The sequence below is a fragment of the Lagopus muta genome, chromosome 1 (assembly GCF_023343835.1).
Source record: "Lagopus muta isolate bLagMut1 chromosome 1, bLagMut1 primary, whole genome shotgun sequence".
Lineage (NCBI taxonomy): Eukaryota > Metazoa > Chordata > Aves > Galliformes > Phasianidae > Lagopus > Lagopus muta.
This window is the reverse complement of record NC_064433.1, coordinates 132,840,734-132,864,610: the sequence shown is the minus strand read 5'-3', so window position 1 is coordinate 132,864,610 and position 23,877 is coordinate 132,840,734. Positions and strand designations below refer to the sequence as shown.

At 38.7% G+C, this 23,877-nt stretch overlaps 1 protein-coding gene across 1 annotated transcript in view; it reads right to left on the bottom strand.

The window, feature by feature from the left end:
* Positions 1 to 23,696, bottom strand: part of SLC9A4 (solute carrier family 9 member A4) — a 32,065-nt gene extending 8,369 nt beyond the window's left edge. The window contains exons 1-8 of the mRNA XM_048934226.1: positions 22,799 to 23,696; positions 19,898 to 20,361; positions 14,127 to 14,386; positions 11,358 to 11,575; positions 6,962 to 7,164; positions 6,183 to 6,269; positions 4,867 to 4,937; positions 2,378 to 2,539 (exon numbers count right to left, since the gene is read on the bottom strand). Of these exons, the coding sequence (XP_048790183.1) occupies positions 2,378 to 2,539; positions 4,867 to 4,937; positions 6,183 to 6,269; positions 6,962 to 7,164; positions 11,358 to 11,575; positions 14,127 to 14,386; positions 19,898 to 20,361; positions 22,799 to 23,060 (1,727 nt within the window). The 5' untranslated portion in view covers positions 23,061 to 23,696. The remainder of the gene's footprint in view (positions 1 to 2,377; positions 2,540 to 4,866; positions 4,938 to 6,182; positions 6,270 to 6,961; positions 7,165 to 11,357; positions 11,576 to 14,126; positions 14,387 to 19,897; positions 20,362 to 22,798) is intronic.
* Positions 23,697 to 23,877: the final 181 nt, after the last annotated feature.

Genomic DNA, 23,877 nt, shown 5'->3' with positions numbered 1-23,877 from the left:
AGCTAGGGCACAACTGTGAAAGCAAACATAAGCTAATGGCAATCAGCCTGTTAACTTGTACTGCTCTCTAAAACACAGCGTTGGATTGTTTTTGTGCAGCAAATTGAATAACCATAGCTGATACAAACGACGTTGATGTCACAGGGAATAATCTTTCTGATCCTCATTTCACCCGATGTCTCCATTAGGCCTTTGCAACTTGAAGATGGGAGCAAACAGGAGGAAATAATGAGCAGATGACATCAGATTACCTATTTACATTTCTAGTTGCATACTTGTCCACATGTCAGTACAGAAAAAGTGACCAGTCCTAAGTCATTTGAAGGCTTATAGCCTATCTCTTGAAGTGAGTTAAATAAATAAAATGTCAGAAGTGAAACATCTCTCTAATAGGTATTTATAGGGAGTATTTCCCCAAAATGCAACCATAAAAACACAGTTTTAATTGTATTTGCTTGGCTATGTTTTTGCCATTAAAATCCTTACTTCTAAGACTGATATTCTCCAAGCCATCATAACATAATGTTCTATTTCCATTTCTCCAGTTCACACTGAAAATGCTTACTGCATATTGAATACTAACTTCACCTACAGGACTCCCACCCACGTGAATTCAATACCTGAGCACAGAGCTAATCCACAGCATTGGACAGCTGCCTTGATTGTTATAGAGTATTTCCCCATGTGTCTCTAACACGACTGAAGTGGCCAGAATTGCTGATCATTTTTCTCACTACCATGGCACTGCAAATACTGCTTTATATGGTATAAGGTGGAAATTGGCTTCAAATTGCTACGGGCTCATGGCCAGATTTTTGTATCCCATCTAAGGACAGACAATATTTAATCGATCTATGCTCTCATTCAGAAACATGTTAGTCTTAGGCAAGTTTAGTTAATTACTCAAAAGAACAGAGGTATAAGAACTGCTGCATTGGCTCAGACCACAGATCCAATTAGCTCACTATTCTGCCTCCTCCAGGGCTCAGCACCAGAGACCTTTTCAAGAACAGAGTTGAGAAAGCTTGTATTTTCCTGAAACACTCTTGTAGCCCCCATGGACCAGAAAGTTTCCAAGCTACAGGAAAGCTACACCTTTTTTAAAGGTGACATTTTATTTTTAAAAAGGCTATCTCAGTAGGAAAAACTGTACATCACAGATTGATGCACAGTAAAATTCAGTTGCAGCTAAAGTAGAGCTGGCAAATCTTAGTCTATCATCTCAGCTGTTTATTGTAGAATATTTTTTGATCTAAATAATTATCTCAGGAGAGAATTTCTGAACTAATCTGAAGCAATTTGTCTTATTTTCTCTTTCTGTCGAAAAAAGAAAGGAAAATTGTTTGTTTACCATAGACAGTCTACCAACCTTGCACATTTACTCTAGACTCAGAGCAGTTAAGGGAATACAGCAGACAGAAAGGAGCCTGCAGACACACAATCTCTTTTAATATGATCCATTTGGCAAAGAATGACTTAGAAAGAGAAGGGCTAGGTCTTACACAGCAAACTGACTTCAGTTTCAAGAAAGTAGATGAATCTTGACACGATTATGTCAGTTTCAAGAGAGATTTTAGTTTAAATTCCTGTTGTTACTTGAACTTTTTAGGGAGATGTGAGAAGGGCATTCACTAAAGAAGATATGCTGGCCCATGCCAAAGGATGCTGCAAAATGAAAGGGCATATGCCTTGGGAGAACTAGCATTCATTTAGTGTACTGAGAAAACTAGGAAACCTTACTGATATAAATTTCTTATTTTCCCTGCTGAAAATCCAGAGTAAGTTTCAGAAAGTGTTCTCTGTGTCCCCTCCTGTCTCTTTTTCCATTTTCTTATCTTCTCTGCAACCATGTTCTGCTAGTGCTGGGTACAGAAGTACCAAAATATAAGAAAATTTGAGGGACTGAAATCTGAAGTAAAAAAACCTGCAAATGCTAAAAGGAAATTTGTTCTCTTCTGCTTGAGATACTGGAATCAAGACCTTTCCTCTATCCTCTCCTTCACTTCTCTCAGCAGCTGGCAGTGATGAGCAAAACCCTTCCACACCTGACTCATGACGTCTCTTCCAAACTGCCCATCACTGAAGAAAAATATAGAAAGGAAAAAAAAAAGAAGAAAAAAAAAAGAAAAAAAGGAAAAAAAAGGTGGTTATTCTTAATTTTCACTCTATGAACAAAGAATCAATGTGCAAATATGATGAGTGCCAAAGTGCTGGCCCAAAACACCTTCTCTCCTCACTATGTTAAAGTCATCCTCCTGTTAAAGTCATAAAAGTCTCTCCTCTCTGTTAAAGTCATAAAATTTCTTGGGTGGTTCTTCTTTGTTCTCTCCTTCCATCTTGTCCTTACTCTGCAAAGGATAAAGAATCCCATACTCACTGTAAAGAAGCTGTGGAAGATTCTGAAATTTTCATGGCATTCTCAGCCATCTCAATGGCCAGTTTTATTTCCATCTTTTTATACAGTGACACAATGCTGGATTTGGGTTGATGTTCCCGAATTAAGATTTTCTTCAAATACTTGTTGTCAAACTTCTTAAATCTGTAAAAGAGATGCCAAAATAAAGGGTAGGGATTTTTTTTTTTTTTTTTTTTATTATTATTTCTATGGAAATAAGCTGATGTTCATTCAAATTTGCACACATAAATTAGCAGTAGAAACTGAATCTAAATTGGAGGATCCAGTGGATCCCTGAAGTACAAGTGAACAGAGACTTTTAGGGGCACATTTGGTGTGGTTTGCTGGTCCATAGAGATTGTGAAACCCACTGGATGACAGAAAGAATAAAACTGCAATCAAAACAAACAAAAAAAAAGGGCTGGGAATGTGTTTGCATATAACCCTACCACATTCGTAAGAAAAGAACGTGGCCAGTTTCCATGCTTTCGTACAAACATTGTATTCTAATAGAGCATAACAGCAGCAGCTGCTCTTACAGTAATCCTGGCCTATTCAGCCAGCCACCAATAATGCTCCAAATGCCCCTGAAGTATTTTGGGCCCATTATGCTGCTGATAATTTTGAATCCCGACAATTAGAGCGGAGAAAATATATTTCTTTGTATTCTGAATGTCAGAGGAGTTGAATGGACCTCAAAGTGCTATGTACACGCATGCTGCAGATTGAAAAATATCTCTAATGTATGGCATAATTTAAGTGTGAATGTATGTGTGTGGTTTGGAACAGGTATGTCCTTTCAGGCAGATGTTTGTCAGCATAGCAGCAAATTCTCTTACAGCTTTCCATCAAAGGAACATATTCTCACAGCAAGGTAATGCATTCCACAATGCTAAGAAAAAGCAATAGAGTTTGCACATTTTCCTTTCTTAAAATCTGGTCTTTATACTTTAATAGAAAAGACAGGTATATAAAAGTTTCCACCGAAAATGGAGCTCTTTATGTTTTTCTGTGTACCAGGCAGCTATTTGGAGTGCTATCTCTTTTTAATCTATTTATCTAATTAATTCTAGTTATCTGAATCTAGTTATCAAATTAATTCTGATACACATATGCTAGGCATCTTTAAAGCTACAGAGAAAAATCTAGTGAATACAATTATCTTACATTAAATGTTTTCACATACAATGTGCTATTTGATTCTGCTTCTGAACTGAAACATTACATTCACAAAAAAAATTGACAAAATTATCATAGTTGCCGAGATGTAAATTCTAGAAGAAATAATACTTTTTCCTGACTGGAATGTGGAAATGCAGTTATTTGAATGGAATTACTGCTTCAGGAGTGATTTGTTCAGCCTATTGGCCGCACAGGCATTGATGTAGCTTCAGAGGGTAGCCTAAAGCTATCTCTACTTTGAGAACCAGAAAGACATTTCGGCATCCAGGTCCAGTTATGTGCCCTATCTGCATCTTCATACCCTGATGGGACAAGAACTGTATGTAAACTAGCCTTCTTCTTTGCACTCCCATAGGGAAAACCCAGTTGTAATGGCTGCTGCAACATGTCCCAGCAGACACCAATCTGGATTACTGGATTCCAGTACTGAAAGGTAAGCCAAAGGACTCAGGCACAGAAGTCTAAGCACAGCCTAAAGGACAACATTTAGCCCATGGCTTCTGAGAAAAAGGAAGGTATGTCTCTACACCTCCATTCACATGCTGAGGTGCTGGCCAGCATGACCACTGCAATCACCTGGGGAAGAAGGCAGCTCAGAATGTTGGGTTGGTCTCTTCTGAGCAATGCCTGGATCCACAAAACTTCAAAAAAATCACCTTATCTTGCTCGTAGAAGACCTATCACAGGTTCTGTGGTTTCTGAGTAAAGACTAGCTTGAAGCTATCAACTTGGCTAATAGATACTTATATTCCACTAATTGCTGCAGTGTTATATATGTTACATGCTATGTATTTAAAGCTGACTGAGTACAAAGACCTGTAAGAACAAATGGGTAACTATCACTGAATTCGTTTTCACCTACAAAGGATAATATTTGCCAAAGAGGCTTAAAGAGAGAGGCGGTGAAACACCACTCCCTCCTCCAAATCCAATCTAAATCCTAAGGAAGCACTGCCACAGATCAAAGATTTATGCCAAAGCATACACACAGCATCCAAAGCTGAGGCAGGCAACATGAGTTTATCTACCGTGTTTTTCTTTAAGAAGGGTTCATTTTCTCCCTGTTTGTGCAGAAGCATTTTAGCAGACAGCATATAGGCACTGCACTCCCAAGAGAGTGATTACTCAGGAGTTTACCTTTAAAAAGAGACATTGAATGTCTCAAATATTTTCATGCTATTTTTGCCTCGTGTGGCATAAGATGGATTTCTTATTTTATTTACTTTTTTTATTTTACATCACAGATGATAGGCTATTTTATTGTAACAGTTTGAGTAAGATATGCTTACTTATCTCTCAGCTGGTAATGACTCCAATGTCCACATATATCTTCAACACCAGCCTTCAAATGATCCATCAACTGGAGAAAAAAAAAGCGGTCATTATGAGAAAATGGTGTCACCACAAATATGCAACTGTTGACAAGATCTTGAGATTATTAAATGGGGAGGGTGAGTTAATTCTGAAAACATCTAAAAATCAGGGCCAATATCCCATTATGCACTGTCACGGGTCCTGTGCATGGCTGCTGTGTCAATATGTTGATTGAAGTGGTAATTCTGTCAATATACCATAATCTTACCACCACTTAGCAAAACACAGACCCATGTAAAGGACTGTTCCCAGTAGAAAACAGTACTGAGCATCCAAGCAGCATTCTCTTCTTTGTCTACCATGACCAAAACCTAAATTATTGGGTTTGTCACGCAAGTCTCCTCTTAGCATACCTGACATCCTTCCACATGCATGACAGCAGGTACTCTACACTATAACTTTTACCCTGAGACTGCAAATCCTCTGATGATTTTGCATATTATCATGAGAACGGCATCACTACAATCAGAATCTTCAATCATCTTTATTTTGTGTGTTTCCAGCATTACAGAAATAAATAGATAGAAAATGACCAATTCTTCATACATTTTGATTTTAAACAAAACTTAGTTTATTGAAAGCTAAGTGTAAAAGCTGAAATAGCAAGAATTAAGTTCACCTCAAGTTGAAATCAGTTGAGATTTTCTGATTTTGCCAGTGTCCTTGAATGTGTTTAAGGCACAACTTTTAGTTAATTTTGGATACATTGCTACTGTGAAAAGGAAAGCATGTACTTATATTTTGTTTAGTGCCACTGTCGGTTTGAGCAGTTTTTTGTTATTTTGTATATCGGTAACTTGAGAGCTAAAGCAAATGTTTGAAAGGGAAAAATACCATTATTCAGAATAATTTGGAGTGAGATTTGCAGACCAATGGTTCAACACATTTCAGTTCAGTAAAACTTTAAAACTTTAAGGTGTCAGTGTTTATAAGCAATCAAAAGATAACAACAAAGGTATCTGACAAATCTAGCTGGAAAGGATAAGTGCATTTAATAAATTCTACTTCTATGTGTCTTTCCTACCACAGTTACAAGCATCCAGATGTAAGAGATCTGCTATGCTGTGACTATTATGGTACAAATATGGCAGTTACTATGGGTTCAAATGAAAAATCATGTTTTAAATATTATGCCTAGGATTTCCTCCAAATTTTCTAAACTGCATCCAGAGCTAAAACACCCTTTCTTCTCTTCTTTTTAGAGTACCAGCTACTGATATCAAAAACTTACTCGCATGTGAATTTCTTCATTGATGGACTCCTTTTTGTTGGTCTTTTTAACATCCAGATATCTGACCAATGGTCCAATTGTGATTCCCTGCATTTGGAAAAAATGAGTTAAGATGTTAAAATGTTAATAAACATTCCAAAAAAAAAAAAAAAAAAAAAAAAAAAAAAAAAAAAAAAAAGAAAAGAAAAGAAAAAGAGAGAGAAAGCAAGTAAATGGATTTCATTTTAATCTGTCAGAAAATTTTTCTCTTAGAGTAATTAGGGGTTAAACTGGAAGAGGATTAAAACTCAAAAACTCAATATATATATATGGATATTTTTAAAATCAGTATCATATTTATCAAGGCATTTTAACTATGTAAGGTAAGTGACTCTTTGTCAAATTTCACACAAAAAAAAACTTCACTTGAATGAAAACATTGTCTTTTCGAGGTCCCTACAATCCTGACACTTCAGTATTTTCAAAATTATTATTTTTTTGTGATGTTGAAACCATTTTCAGCTGCTCCCAATTCCCTATTGCACAACTAGAGAATCTGGCATTTAAAAAGAGGATACAGAAACAAAACATGTTGAAACATTCTGATGGGATCTAAGTGCCTAACCACAAGTGTGTAGAGTTTCATGGGCACTCTAAAGTATATGAAATCTTTGTATGGGGAAATAAAGAGCATGGGACATCCAGAAGATCCAGTTCCTCCTTGCAGGGCACTGTAAGCCAAGTGGAATAAACTAATCACCTCAGGTACGTGAAAGCAACTCATTAAGAAATACAGTTACCTGGATGAACACGGTGAAATATATAACTACAAGTGTAGCAGTTATGAACAATTTTTTTCTTGGGAAGAGTTTCACTGGAAGCAAGAACGCAAGAGAAAAGCTGCTGGCTCCTCGAAGACCACTGTAGGAAATAATGAGTTGGTCTTTGAAGGTGAAAGGATACGTTCGGAACTTGTTACTAATGTAGAAGAGGGCAAATACACCTAGAAAGGCCAAAAAACAAACAACAACAAAAACAAACAAATAAACAAAAAGCATTAGTATTAGGCAAGCAGGAAAAGACTATTTAAAACAAAACAACATCTTGTCCTAGGAAGCTGTTGACAGACATTTCTTTTGATTTTTGTTTTTTTTTTTTTGGTAAGTTCTCTTTGATCAACTGCTGTATCTGCCTTATGTGAAAAAATATCTTAGTAAAATAGTATATTTACTAACTGCTTCAAGTTTTAAATGTACATATGGGTTTTGAAGTGAGATTAGGGGAAAAGATTTACTTCCTATACTTATATTGAACAGTTCTTTGAAATGTTGTGAAAAAAAAGGTAAACCACTAGAAAACATTTTTTCGTGTGCTTTCCCTTGCAATGTTTCCTGCTTTCTGCACATGATCTGCCCAAAATGTTTGAACAGTTATTTATTAACATGTCCTGTGGACAGGTTTACTGAAAGGCAGAAAGTAATAGCATTTTAATTTTGAATCCCCCAGTTTATTGTCTCTGTAATTCTGTTTATTTCTTTGCTTTCATTTCCCTGTTAATAAAAAGTTAATCAGACAGTCTGTGGCTGTGCAAGGGCTGCAGTTTTTGCTTTATAGAGTACATTTAGTGAACTGCTTGAGTTTCTCTTAATCTTCTTTATCATAAGACATGTGTCTTATGATTTTGTGTAAACTGTTACGCTGCAGAAATAAGTGCTGAATATTGGGCAGACAAACCTAATACACTATGCTAGACATCAACTACTCACATACAAGCCTAATACACTATGCTAGACATCAACTATTCACATTGAAACTGTGTTATGTGAGGTGTCACCTCTGGGCCAATTCTTCTTACTTTATTCAAGCTACAGAGAAAATGATGCAATCATTTTGGCAAGCAAGTTCAAGACAAATATTTTGGCCCTCCTCAAGAAAACTCTAGCACTCACCTAGACGTCCGAGAGATAAACGAACGTGGCAGAAAAGTGACCTTTGTATTACAAAAGCAATTTTGCTGTCTTTGTCTGAAAGATATTTCTATATGGACTCCAAAATTAAGCTTTTAAAAACTTACAGACTATGCTTTGTCCAAAATTAGAAAGAAAATATTTAATAATTACTGCCTTCTTGCTGTCAGCCTGCAAGAGTCGTATCACCTCTGTGGTTGAGTACTTATGTCAACACCATATAACAGGGCTGTTCTCATGCATATTTTTGAATCTCCATAGATCTTCCTCTTTTTCCTCTAGTTAAATGCCTTCCTCCAGGTCTTGAATTTCAAAGATACTAAAGCTTCTATCAACTTTGAGAGTCAAACCACTATTTCTTCCTGCTTTGTTTTTCTATTCGAGTTTGGAATGAACCACTTCAGAATGCTACAAAATGTCATCTGAATGTCAGTTCCTCAGTGCCAACACTTAGTTTGTCCCAGACTCAGAGTACTGTAGGTTGGAAACGAACTTTGAAGGTCATCTAGTTCAAACTCCTGCTCAAAGCATCTAATCAGATCAGGCTGTTCAGAGTTCCAATCTAGTCTTGAATGCACTCAAGGACTGAGAGCTGTGCTGCATTTATAACAGCGGAGCACTCTTACATTAAGAAATTATTTCCTACTCTCTATTTAAAAATTTTAGTGTTCCAGCTTGTATCTGCTATCTCTTATCCTACTGCACCTCTGTGAATTCTGGCTTCATCATCTCTCTATCCTCTGACCGACTACTTGTAGATATCAATAGGGCTACTTCAAGCTACCTCTTTTTCAGGCTGAGCAGAGCCAGCTCTCAGACTCTTCTTGCATGTCCAGCGCTCGCCACTTTGGAAGCCTCTGCTGCACTTAATCCATGACCTCTTTACCAGGAAGTCCAAACTGAACACAGCACTCCAGACACAGCAAATACTCTTACTGTTGCTGAATGGAGAGGAAGAAATTCTTCCTTGGACCTACTGGCTACACACTTGCTAGTGAAGTGCAGGATGCAGTTGTTCCTCTTTACCAAAAAGGCACACTTCAACTTTTGTTCAGCCTGTTGTCTACCTAGTGAGGTCCTTCTCTACAAAGCTAATTCCAGCCTGTGTTAGTACATAGAGTGATTGCAACCAAGATGCAACCAAAATTGCAACCAAGATGTAGGGATTCTACATTGCTTTTTCTGAGCTTTGGGAGCTCTCCTTCAGAACTTTTTTTCCAGTCTCTTCAGTTCTCATAGAATACTAGCCTTGCCATCCATTATATTGACTACTCCCTTCAGCTTGATGTCAGCTGCAAACTCGCTGAGTGTACACTCCATTCCACCCTCCAGGTCATTAATGAAAGCTATGCTGATCCCTCCACTGAGCCCTGAGGGATGTCACTAGAATCACAGAATAATAGAATCACAGAACAGTCTTAGTTGGAAGGAACCCTTAAGATCATCTAGTTCCAGCCCCATGCTACAGACAGGGACACCTCCCACTAGACCAGGTTACTCAAAGCCCCATCCAGTCTAGCCTTGAACACATTCACAGCCTCCTTGGGCAAAAGGTTCCAGAGTCTCACCACTCTCACGGAAAAGAATTCCTTCCTAATATCTAGTCTAAATCTATTCTCTTCCAGTTTAAAACCATTCTCTGTTGTCCTGTTGCCACATTTCCCTATGAAAAGTCCCTCCCCAGCTTTCCTGGAGACCCCCTTCAGGTACTACAAGGCCACTACAAAGTCCTTCCGGAGCCTTCTCTTCTCCAATCTGGAGACCACCAACTCTTTCAGCCTGTTGCTGTAGGGAAGGTGCTCCAGCCTTCTGATCATCTTCGTGGCCCTCCTCCGGACCCTCTCCAACAGCTTCATGTCCTTCTTGTGTTGAAGGACCAGAACTGGACATAGTACTCTAAGTGGGAGCTCATGAGAGCAGGGTAGAGGGGCAGAATCACCTCCCTTAACCTGCTGGTCACACATATCTTGATGCAACCCAGGATACGGTTGGCTGTAATCCTGATGTTTGTCTACTAGCTTGCACCTCTCAGGATCTTATTTTTCACAGTCTCATGGTCATTGCAGTCAGAGCTGCCCTTGATCTTCACATCTTCAGATGTTCCTTCCTTCTATGCGAGTAGAAGAAAAGACAAAGCATAATTCATGGTTGCCTCATTGACAAATGCATCAAGAAATTTTGTTCAACATTTTTCAGAAAACTCCTGGATAGCCATATTGCCCTTCTAACAAATACTAGCATAGTTAAAATCTCCCATGAGTATAAGGGCCTGTAATACTTTCTCCAGTGCATAAGCAATGCTTTGTCTGTCTCCTTTTCTAGATCAGAAGTTCTGCAGTAGACAGCTATTAAAACATCAGATGTACTGGTCTCTCTGAACCACTGGTCCTCTGATTATTGTGCACATACTTTCTGTTGGCTCGTCACCTTTTCCAAGGGAAAGCTGCATACATTCAATCTGTACTTTTATAAAGAGCACAGTTCATCTTCCTTGTCTTCCCATTCTGTCTTTCTCAACTTTTCAAAGTTACTGCTGGCCCATTCTTGTCATCAGGAGAAGATGAGAAATGGTGTCCCACAGCTATTGTGACATCCTCTAGGAAATCCTCTGCCCATGCTCAAGGAATCATAGCCTCATAGATGAGGAAGTAGGAGACCTTTGTAAGAACAGGAAAATACTGCATGCAGAAATTGAATAATTTCATAGGCACTACTTTCTAGTGGTTTAAAACCTCAGTGTCCAAACTGACTTGTGAAGATCATTAGTATAGCATGGATTGCAACCTTGTGCAGTGCTATCGACTTGAGGAAATGCAGCTGGAAATCTGCCTAGAAGAAAAGGACGTGGGGTGCTGGTCGGCAGCTGGCTAAACGGTTACACAATGTGATGAAAATACTGTGAAGCCCACTTATCCACAGGCGTATAGTTAACTAAGACGTCTGCTTCTGTATAGGCATAATCATGACAATGTTTCAATTTTGCTTAATATGTTCTATTCTTACTTAATCATGTAGTCTGTGATTGAAAACTGGCATTAAGATTTGTTTGATGTTTTTCCTTCTTTTTCTGTATGTGTGGATATATGAAATGAAGCTGTCTGTAATGCATGCCTAGTAAATTCATTATTAAACTGGTTATACCAGTCTGCACCAGTTTTTCTAACATACCTTTGCTCTAAAAGATTTCTTTCAGAGATGCAGACCAGGTTGTCTGCAAAAACTGACTTACTTAGTGTCCTCCAAATGAGGCAGAAAAGCAGAGTGAAGCAAATAAAAGCCCAGTTCCACTCATGATTTTTCCCCACTGTAGACACTCCCATGAAAACAAAGATCAGGGTCTCGCTGACGCTGCTCAACATCTTCATGAAGTATTTTATTGTTGTGTAGGAATTCTGGGAAACATTCTCCTCCACATATTTTTTCATAGTCACTGCACATGCTGTCATCCTGTAGGAGGTAAAACATCAGAGAGCAACCACAAACTGCTTTTGTTGTTGTTTGTTTGTTCTTGATTTAATAGCAACTTGAGACTGCATTCATAGCCTTCACTATCAAATCTTAACCTGCCTAGTATAATGTAGCATTTTATTTCTTCAATAATGCTAGCTATTTCAGTTAAGTAAAAGAACTCATACAGCTTTATGAATCCATTTTGTATACAGGAAAAAGGAAGCAAATCAGTCAGCTTCCCTTGAGGGGAAATGAGGATATCACATTCCTGTTCAAAGTCCTTTTTATTCTGAATGCATAACGCACAACCACCAAGCGTCAAATATTTGAGTATCAAACAAAGGGCAGTCAATTTTGTACCAGGCTGTGGCTGTATTAATTAGAGGGACATAACCTGCCTCTGAGTGATCTTTGCCTTGAGGTGCAAGGCAAAGAGAACATGGCTGTAGTTCTATGCAGGGATCAAAGACTCCAGTGAGTCCTTGCCAGCTGGTTGGCAGATCAGCAGGACCAGGACAAGCTTCAGAAATTCTCCTCCCATAGAAGTCCACTGCTGCACAGCAGGGGAAAATTTAATTACCCTACAGATACGTCCTTCATTCCTTTTAGTTAACCAGAGTGTGGAAAGTGCTCCTAAGGAAGGAAAGGAATTTTTTTCCACTCTTTAGTCTTTGTTACTCAAGCTAGAGCCAGTTTCAGAGGTATCAGCCATGACCCAACACAGATACTTGTCATATTCATGTTGAGCAGTAGTCTTCAAGCAGGACTACTGAACAGTTTACTCTTATCTCCTTCATTTTCCACAGCTGTAGATGATTAGATAGATTTAGTGCAAGGCTAATAATATATTCCATCATCTATCTAATTCCTGTTGATGTTATTTAGTCTTTGGGGGCTTCTTGTGATGATATTTTTCCAAACTTGTAAATTTGGAGAACATTGACGGCTCACTAAATAAGCCTTTATCTAGTTTCTGTTCTTTTAATTTCTGTTGAAGAAATCTCAAGGGTATTCTGGGTAGAACTGAGCAGGTCCAAGGACATTCTAAGGCAATGTCATTAGGCATTAAATTTTAATACTGTTGACTTTCAGAGATACATGCATAATCAACTTTCATGATATAAGTGAAAAATGAATGAATTCCTCAGTAATTTAGAAGGGTGACAATAAGTTCCCATCCCCAAAACAAGCAATAATTTTCTTAATGAAGCAGTAAGAACAATAAATCCCAATTATACTAACATTTTTTATTACTAACAACTTCAGTGCCCTAATGAAAATCACAAGTTAGAGAATATAGAGGTATGTAGTATAGTGTAATGGGTAGGCAAGGAAGCAGTATTCTGGGCAGTGCTGGTAGGAAAGAGCCCATGTGGTATTAGTGCTCACTATGTAGTAGGTCTCATCCTGCTCATCCCCCTAACTTTAGGGTTAGGGTTAAGTATCTCAGATACCTAAGAGCAAAGATGTTGGAGACAAAAAACAAAGCCCAAGACTCAATTCCTTTGTCTCATAGCTCAGAGAAACTCATTTCTTATCAAATAGTTGTTTAATATGGATAATATTCTAATCTGGCTTTCCAGAGTTAGTACAAAGCCAGTCATTCTATGAAGCTAACCAAACCTGAGTTTGACAGGTAGAAATGAGCAGATGTAAATACCTCAACAGTTACATACTTTTATTTATTACCTTTGTCAACTGAATTGCCCCCAACAGGAAGCATCTTTCTGGAGATTCCTGTCCTCCAAGAGACCAAAATCCACAAAGACTCCACTGGCACATGAGCTCAAAGTCACCCACTAGCCGATCACTGATCCCCATAGCATCTCACAGCATTAGCTACAGCTTTAGCTACCTTGCCAAGTGGCCTGTTCTTTACATTTCCTTCTTCTGAAGAGTTGTTAGGTGCAGAATCCTTCGAATCTCCTTACAAGCAGTCTTACCCTAATGTCTCTCACTTTTACCCCCCATTCCTTTCTCTTCTTCCAGTAATGCTACTCAAACCTAGTGTAATTCCAATAAATCATGTCATAAATGATTTTCAAAACTATACACAAGAGCAATAACCCTAACATTCCTAAGTTTTTAAATTTCCATTCATTACTTTTCATCTCTATTCTTATCCAGTGTTGAATGCTTAGCATAAAGGCACATACACAAGTTTATTATGAATCCATTCTCTCACTGAACTGGTTCTACCAGAGGTAGACTGTTCCCTCATGCTCTGTGGAACAGAAAACTGTCAATTGGTGGCAACAGCAGACATCATACTCACAGTTCGTAAGACTTTTTTTTCCAGGGGGCAAAAATAAAAAAAAAATTGTCAGCACAGATATCTATTCCTCAGTAGTACATCTCTGCCTACACTGAGTGTAGGCTTGCTTCTCCTAATTATCACTGCACTTACAGACTACTTAGTAGCTGTTTACTGTAGGCCTGAGGCTGAAAATGTTGATATTAGTACAACATCAATCTCAAGTAAACCATCTCCATGAAACATTGCCCCTTTCCCCAAGAGAGCATCTGAAAAGGCACAAGGAATACTCACGCCAAGATACCTGAGACGTAAAGGATTTCAGCACACAAGTATGACAGGTAGCTGAACATGAAGACCAGCAGGGGTTCGATAGCGGAGACGTTGTGGGTGAATCGAGTCATGAGGGCTGAAACAAACCCGAAGACAACACCAAACAGCATGCCACCCAGACCCACAACGAAGAAGCGAGCAAAGCCAGCAAGGATATCAATGGATTCAATCTCTTCGTACTTGTGCATCTGGGTGAAGGCGATGAAGATGTTGTACAACACCTGTGTGCAAAATGAGGAGATGATAGCTGCCAGGCATCTTTCAGAAGCTTGCAGACTTACTCATTTGATACATATATCTATGCACGCATGTGTGCCAGATATTGCTTTAGGCAAATCAGCAAAGCAGTATTGAAATCTCAGATGGCTCATAACACATCCCAAACTAGGTGCTTTCCAAGTAGTCTGAAAATGGCAAAAAAATGGAGAGTAGGTTGATGGTTATGTAAAAAGAGTAAAACTCTCAGGGATCAAATGTAATTAATGTACCTGAAAAATACTCTTGCTTTTTTGGTTTTTGTATCAGATGTTCAAAGCTCAGCTGAGTACCTTACCATGCCCACATGCACTCTCACATTCTCTTTCTGACTCATGATGGGGCAGGGCAGAAACTGCAAAATGTACTTCTTACATAAATCCTGTTTACCTTGTCTGTATGATCTGTAAATTGAACACACTTCATTGGGTGGACTCTGAAATATCAAATGTCCTTCAGTAGTGCTTGATGCATAAAAATTGCTTAACATCACATCTCCAATGGGAAAGGAAGCAGGAGGAAGGGAAAGGAAGGGAAGGGAAGGGAAGGGAAGGGAAGGGAAGGGAAGGGAAGGGAAGGGAAGGGAAGGGAAGGGAAGGGAAGGGAAGGGAAGGGAAGGGAAGGGAAGGGAAGGGAAGGGAAGGGAAGGGAAGGGAAGGGAAGGGAAGGGAAGGGAAGGGAAGGGAAGGGAAGGGAAGGGAAGGGAAGGGAAGGGAAGGGAAGGGAAGGGAAGGGAAGGGAAGGGAAGGGAAGGGAAGGGAAGGGAAGGGAAGGGAAGGGAAGGGAAGGGAAATAAATGGCAACCTCAGATTCAGATTTCTTCTAGCTAGATAAGTACAGTTATTACAGTTCTGTCATTTGTGTTAAAGTAGAATACTTAGTTAATCAAAGTTTTAATGAATTGTCTTGTTAATACAATAATTATGGTCTATGCTGATTGACACTGAATAATCCAGAGTAAATGGCTGTCACAACTGCATTTACACAAAGAAATACCCAAAAGACACTTTCCCAGCCTGACTGAAGTAAGCATCAGTCTGACTCTAAACCTCTTTACTTTTAATACTCTCTTTCAGAGCTACACTCAGTTGCCCTACCCACACTGATCCCTACATGTTTTGTAGGGGGAAGTTTGGGAGGGGAAGTTCACAGTCTCTGTACTCTCACATGTTTTATATTTAATGCCACTTAACCTTCTTCACAACCTTAAGTAGGAAATAAAAGATGATTCCATTTATGTAGTCTAGATCAGATAAATTTAAAATGCTCATATTATTAATAGTTCTCTTCTGCAGAAGTTCACGTTGAAAAATCTCAATTCTGTTGTAATTTCATCCATCTTTTAAAAACTAATTGAAAGAATAGGATAGTAGTAAAAAGTTCTTAGAAGCTGCTGACAGTTGGCTACCATTAAGTCCTGTCAGATCTATTTACAGGGAATGTCTAGTATATGGGAGTCATCTTTCAGTTTTCAAGAGAATTTTGGGAACAACTAAATACTCCGGTCCACTGTAGCTGTTGTACCAAAGCATTAGTTCCATCAAAACAGAGGGAAGTCATTGATCTTATCTGTTCTTCTTTGTTCTTTCTTCTTCATACAGTTAATTTCAGGAGACTATTAAGAAGATTAAAGTAGATATTTTCAGATAGAAGAATCAAGCTCATTAGGATAATAATTATTCCCCAGCTACTATCCCATCTTAAATTGCTGCTGGGAGTGTATGACCTTGAGCTGTCAAACTGGCTGTTCTCCAGGAGTCTCATTGATAATATTTCTGGGGGACAGACAAAAACACAAAAAATATTTCATGAGAGCATCCCAAACAAAGTACTGAGCCTCACTTTTCCTTATGACTATGCATGAAAGTGATATGTAAAAAAAAGAAGCTGTGTCCCACAGCAAACAAAATATCATGTACTTATTGTGCAGTGTCTGATTACAAAGTCTATTCTCTTTCTGTTCCCCCTTTCCTGTTGATTTCAACCTCTTCTTAAGACTTGAAATTCTTTATAAGTGATATCAAGGTACTGACCTGTGTAGTCTTTTAAATAATATGAATTATCATCAGCAAATGACTTTGTAAGTTTGTCCCTCCTTTTCTGCCTCCTAATGGATCTGTATAAGTGAATCAGCATAAAAGTGAAAATCATTGAAATGTGACATTATTTCCTTCTTTTTTTTTTTTTTTTTAATTTTTTTTTTCTTCCTCCTGGCAGTGTGTTTTGTGAGAATAAACTGTTCTTTACAACAATTTACTTTGGGCATCACAGAAGTAAGCCTCCATATAAAAGTTGTTCGACAAAGTTAACTTGGGGTGTTTCTACTAGCAGAAGAAATACCATATTTCTTTATATGGCAGAAAAGCTTGGAACAGCTCAGGATGCCTTGGATTGCTCACAAAGAAGGCATGGACTGATAGTTGCCCTCACTTAACTTTGTGAATGTCATGCTTCGAGTTTTTTGGAGGAGACACTACCATGTAGCAGTGTACCACTAAATGACTGATAGAGCCAGGGTGAAGAAGAGCAAACATTACATTTTCATGCATGTCTCCTGGTGCTGGGCTCTCTGCTCCAGCTGCTGCTTCAGCAGTTGACATGACTCGAACATTGCACACAGTGCTCATATCAGGAGCTCTGGAAGCAAAGATTTTCAGATGACTGCCTTAACTACTAACATAGGCAGCCTTGAAAACGCTTTATTTCCTCTTTTAGATCACATGAATTTTAATTTATTTTAAACACAATGTGTCAACTTCAATGACAGGTGGAGTATCTCCATTCTCCTCCCTAACAAATCTAATGGTCAAAGCTTTCCTAGAGACATCAGAGAGGTAAACTCAAATTCATTCAAACAGAAATTATTTTTACTGGATCTCCATCATGCTTGAGATTTTTTTAACAGCTCTGTGACTGCACACAAAGAGAGGACACCATTAGAGAAAATGGTCTCTGCAGCTTCATTTTCAAGTATGACATGGTACACAGGTGTTCTCAGGGTTTCTGAGATCAGAAATGAAGTGGACAGGTGAAATATCAAGTTTTCTGATGCACATGTGCTCAGCTCCTGTCAAGATGAAATGGACTGGGCACATGCAGGAGTTGAGTGGCAGAAACTTGAAACCCTTTGCAACAAAATTAGGGTCCTTCACTTGTTCAAGCTTGAATGACATTTGAGCTGTATTTACCAACATCACTGTTTCATTCAGGGCTTTGAAACTCTCGCAGTGGGACCAATCCTGTTGCTGCTTACACTATTCTGTTGCTAAAAGTCTGCTGAGAAAATACTGGGAAAAGAAACTAGCAGGACCTAGTGTCTTCTTGTTCCATTGACATACAACTTTAGTGAAGAGAATGGGAAAGGATACAAATGGGTTCAAAGGGTACAATTATCACAGTTATATGCATCTAAGGATACAATTATTATTTAGTTCCAGTCTTCAGTCACTGTTCTAACTCCGCAGTTTAGGAATTTTGTGCACTAAGGTATTAAACTCAGTATGAGACAGGGAGAGCTATTGTTGCCTTGGGTATAATAGTACAGCAAAAATCATACCTGCTTATCCTGCCACTGAGAGAATAGCTGATAAGAGGCTAGACAGAACCAAGGGATATTTGTATTTAAATAATAGAAAAAAATATTTATTGTATCTAGGTGGTACTGCCTTTTAGACACGTTAAGTCAAATAAAGCTGGTAAGAAAGAAACAAGGAGGAAATGGTAATGTAAGAACAGTTTAAAAGATTTCAAAATAGTAAGTGAAGTGTGAAAGAGGAAAAAGCAATCTATTTGGGCTCCATCCGCATGATAAATAGTCTAGACTTCTCTGCATTTGGCTTGATAGAGATTTTGCAAATCTGAATGCCCAGAAAATGTCTTGAGAGGTGACTGATACAGAAATGTAACAGAGAAGTTCAACAAATGGATTGCCATGTAGCTGCTTTAAGAGATTTAAGGAGGAGGTGCATGGGGCAAAGGGACCTCACAGTCATGTAGAGAGACCTCCCTTTTGTTTCCTTTGCTAACACACCTTGTGCTGTATAAGAATACCTAAACACCTCTGTTTTTTAAGACTTTCTGACACTATAGATTTACACTGTAACAGGATCCTGACTGAAAGCTCACATAAATTCTCACATCATGGGTTCTCAGGACCCACATCATAAACACAGATGGGGACAAAGGAAAGACAGGGTAGAAAGCCAGGCAGACAACAGACCGAACAAGTTATTCCAGAATGAAGAACAGATACTACTTTCTGAAGTCTACACTGGAAGGAACCAAAAGACAGGTGGCAGTGATAGATGCACTGTGCTTTGTTAGTTACAGCTATAACACATAAGCAGTATGTATGCAAGGTTAAGTAACATTTGTCCCTTAATTCTACTTTTGCCTTATATCTCTGATTCACCAAGGTGAAGGATTTATGATCACTGGGCTATGGCTGCAATAAATTATTTCATTCTTTTTCCACTAAACATTACTCATGAGCTGTATTTCTCCCATGAAGTCTTTGAGCAGTGAACTCCGTACAGCTTTTACAAGTCCAGGTTCTGCTGTACCCAATGTATAACAGTATCTTGATACTTTTTATGTGTTTTAGATTCCTGTGATTTAAATTCTGTAAAGATCATATCGAGCAAAACTCCTTAACCTGTACTTAACTTTCAGCACATAAACACTCCTGTTGATCCCCGCCTAATGAATTTCCTGCTTGTTTGAAAAACATGTGGGTTCTACTAATCCACAGCTAGAATTTCAAGTTGCTCCATACTTCAGTAAAAGCATAGGGAAAATGGGGAAAGTAGTAGAAAAGGAGCTCTGTCAAAAACAAACAAATCACAAAAAACCCTCTTTTTAAAAAATGAAAAGCAAAGCATTGTTTTGAGTACTTGGAACAAGGTTTTCAAGAAAGGCAAATACTTATTTGATGACAATTATTTTATCAATAGAAACAGTTTAGCAAAATCATTCATGGTTTCTGAAATTCCTGTCTAAGGTCTCTGGAGAATTTCCTGGAAGGGATCAAGGCTACCAGAGGCTGTCCATTTTTTTGCTGAGTGCTCTCTAAGGCATAAGACAAAGGAGGATCTCTTGCATTGCTATCCCTGCTGCTCTCAGTCCTAAAGGAGTACAGTTTTCTATTTATTTGCTTGTACAACACCGAGTGTGTTCCTATCAGCAAAATCTGCTTTCACTTATCCTTTAAATTTAGTGAATGCAAGATTAGGGTGTGCTGTCTTAATGTCTAACTAGAAACAATATCTCTTTCAGTGGCTTGAAAATGAAATGTCTATGAAAGAATTAATATAAGATGTAGTTTTTACATACATCAAAATTAATTGTGAGTTGCCAGTAGAATATGCATATTATACTGCATCAAAGATCTTCACAAAGTTGCCCATGCCCTGCATCCAATAACCCTACAAGCAAAAAGAGTCCTAAGAGAAGCAGATGAAGACTGGAAAGAAACTCACCACAGTTATGCCATCATTCAGCAATGATTCTCCAAAAATCATCATGTGAAGCTGCTCATTAACAGAAGCTTCTTCAAAAACTTCCAGAGCTGCCACAGGATCCACAGCTGAGATCATGCTGCCAAAGAGCAGGTTCTGCAGCAGGTTCAGGTCAGTCAGACCAAAGACTTCAATCTGGCAAATGCCATAGAGGGAGAGGCCAATCCCAAATGAGTTCAGCAGAGATCCTAGCACGGACCACCACAAGATGGACCCAAGGTTTTCAAAGAATGGACGAGTTGGCATGAAATAACCCTCTTCCAGCACAATGGGTGGAAGGAGATACAAGAAGTAAATACTTGTGTTCATCACCGGTGGGGATTTGTGGTCAGTACCAAAGATGATCGCTCCAACTAGTGCTCCAATGGCAATCAGGATGCAGCTTTCAGGCATGAGTCTTGGTAATCGGTGATAGAGACGGAAACCTTTAATAAAACATTTAAGTTAGCCTGAAGTCAGATGTGTTTTGCCTGCCTTCAAACACTTAGTCTTCATATTGTCAGGTTCTAGTTTTAATATTACAAAAGTAAATGCACAAGTAGCACCATTCCCTTCAAAATGAAACAATCCTGGTTTGGGCTGACCAGGAACCTGGATAAGCCCAAGGGAGCAGGGAGCAAGCAGCACAGATGCTAAGGTCTGCCCATCTCCTTCCACTTCCAGAAACACCTCGAATAATTTCCCAGACACCAGATGACCCACAGGCTGAGCAAGTGAGTACTCATGAACACCACAAAATACAAAGCAGCTTCGTTATCACCAGGAATCAAGGCATGGCCACATAATGCTTTGTACAAGCTGACTAACCTTGCTTTTCTGGGAGTTCTAGTTTCTACATAAGGTAAACAGTGCTCTGTAAAGAACTTTATGAGCTAGTTTCGTGGAAAAAAAAAAAAAAAAGAAAAAAAAAACCAAAACAACAACAGTGGTTTCAGCTGAGTTGAAAGAGTTATTGACATCGAATAATAGAAAACAATGGATCCTGGGAAGGTTTTCTCCTTGCTAAAAATAAAGGTTCAGTCTACACTACCAAATGAAGCAGTCCAAAGAGATTTCCCGTCAGGAAGGTTCAGCTTACATCCAGACAGCCAGATGCTCTTTCTTCTCTGCCCCAGAAAACAAACAGACATATCTGATCTGCCTGCAAGAACAGACCCTGACCCATAGGTTGCCTGGACACTTCCTGGGAGAAGGCTGTCGGACATGGGCAGAAGTTCAGAAAGAGCTTGTCTGCACTGACGCAGCATGGATAGTTGGACACAGCTTGCTGCCACAGTGTGCCTTCCCTTTAAAATATAGATGCAGCCAGGACATTTTAGAGAGAAAGAGCTACATTTAACTTATAAATGTTATGGGTATGGATCTCTTCCAACCTACCTTGATGCCCTGCTACTGTGGGTTTATGTAATTCTGCACATTTGACATGAGTATTGGTACCAACACTGAGATAGCATCTAATAATGCCTCATCCAGTTGCTGTATTAGGGATTGTATAATTAGTCATATTGTGAATAAGAGATGCCTTATCTCAAAACGTAAGGAATTGTTCAGAGTTTACATGAATGAGAATGAGACAAAGACAGTCATAAATGGTCATCTAGCTCTAGGTGTCTCTGTTGAATGGTGGTTGGACCAGATGGCCTCCTGAGGTACCCTCCAACTTCAGGCATTCTGTGCTTTTGTGTGCAATCCAATGGGCCTGTTTTCATACTTAAAGCAAGACAAAATTTCATCTCATAACTTTAGCAGCCAATGACAAGTTTGCATTTTTGTGATGCGTGAATTATTCATCTTCAAAAGTAAAAGAAACAAAAACACGTTTTTCTGAAATTTAGTATTATTTATTTGGGAAATATACTTATTTTTACTGTAAAGTATGTTATGATCATAACACTACTATCGCATTTTAATTATTTTGATTAAAAATAAATTTAATTAATTTTAATTTCATTTTTAAATCGTGTTCAAGACTTCTATCAGTTTTATCAAATAAAGGGATTCTTCTTCCCATTCTTCTGCCCATTCTATAGGAGTGCCTGAAAATCCCACTGAACTTCAAAAGGGCAGGGAAATCACTTATGTGTAGCTCTTCATTACTGCAATCATCTTCATTTATTTCATATTGCTGCTTTAGTTCCAAAAAGCCAAAATCAACTTAAGTCCAGTCATATAGATGCATAAGACACAGGGTGAGCATTTTTTTCTTTATTAATTACAGTCCCTATTTCTCCAAGAGTTGTCTCTCTTCTTTCAGATATGTACACTGAGCCCCAGGAGAAGCTAGATGTATTGAAGTATATTCTATAGGCATTTATGCTGCTTTTCCTATGACCAGTATCCATTCAGGCTTCACCACCCTCCTCTGATGTTGCTTTCTGAGCAACATTAAACAACAAACATTTAAAACAAAAGTTTATAGGAAATTGCTTCCTATTATTCACATGACAGAAGGGTTCTTACTTTCCTCCTTCCCAAAGTAAGCACAGCTGAGGTTTCAGTCAGCTGTTTTCCTGATTTCTACAGCTGTGTCAGATTGTATAGTCTTGTGATATTTAATATTCATCGCAAGATATTTAAATGTTAGAACAAAGGATTGGACAGCACTGTGAGGAGGACATCCATTGCTACACATTAGCATAGACAGCCCGAGAGAAATGAGAGTTAGAAATCATATACTTATTTCAATAATTTGAAAGCATTAAGAGGTGAAAGTTTGTCATTGTCATAATAATGACCTATTCTTTCCAGGATAGGACAGAAAAACAGTCCCTAGCACAAAAGCATATGCAAGAAACTTGGTTACACGGTATGTTTTTAAATTCTTACCAATAAAGGAGGATCCAAGATACCATTTCCACTTACCTATTTTTGCAAGAGAGGCAAGAAGTATCCAAAGAGTGACTTCATATGGAATCTGCACATTGTTGTAGTCCACTGTGAAAACCTGCAACCTCTTATTTTGTGAAGAGTCAACAGCATCAGCACGATCATGTTCATAGTGAGGCAACAAACTACTACCCAGGCTAGGCTCATCCAAATAAGCAGCAGCAGAAGGGCATGCCAGAGTCAACAGTGACAGCAAGTAACTCAGCATCTTCATACGTTCAAAGGCAGGAGAGCCCATGTTGAGGGCTGTGGCTATCTGTTATAGAGCATATAGTGGGGTGCAAGAAAGTATACAACACTCACACCTGTTAATTCCCACTGCTCATAGCCACAGTCATTTCCTCCTCACTACTCCTTCAGTTTCTTATTAGAGGCCCTTTTAAAAGCCCTAACGTACCTGCACTGCTCCTCGTATTACAGATGAACCTGAAGTTTATATGAAGATACCAGTTCTGCAGGTTCCTCAGACCCAGATAAACCCCAGACACAGCATCACTCTGCTGAAAAGTAACAAGCATTCTGGACACATAATTTTTCCAGCCTCTCTGATATTTTTCCCACTAATAACTACAAAAATCACTGATGTGCACTATTCAGGCAGTAAGGGTAGCATAGGAAAACAGTATCAGATGGGCAGGACAGGCTCCATGCCTTCTTCTGCTTCCTTCAGTCCCTGTCTGCCTCCCTAGAGCAGCTGCACTGCAGGTACCACTCTTGGCACTGCTCCCTGCTTCTGTCTCACCTTGTAACAAAACCACTCGGTGTGCAAATAAACGTGATCGGCAGGGTTTGCAGTTGGGACATCTGGTGGAGGGCCACGCAAATTACATTCTCCTTTAGAAACTTGTTACCTCTTTTAAAGGCATGTATTTCACTTGGCACACAATAACAAATGTTATTTTAAAAAAAAAAAAGGATGGTTATCTCAGCTGATCTGATTTGACCACTTGGAGTCCAAAAGAAGACAACAGAAGAAGATTTTCTTCTGAACAGGAACTACTGCATTTTGCTTAGGTATAGCCATACACACAGATTGCAAGTTGCTTTGAGGGTAA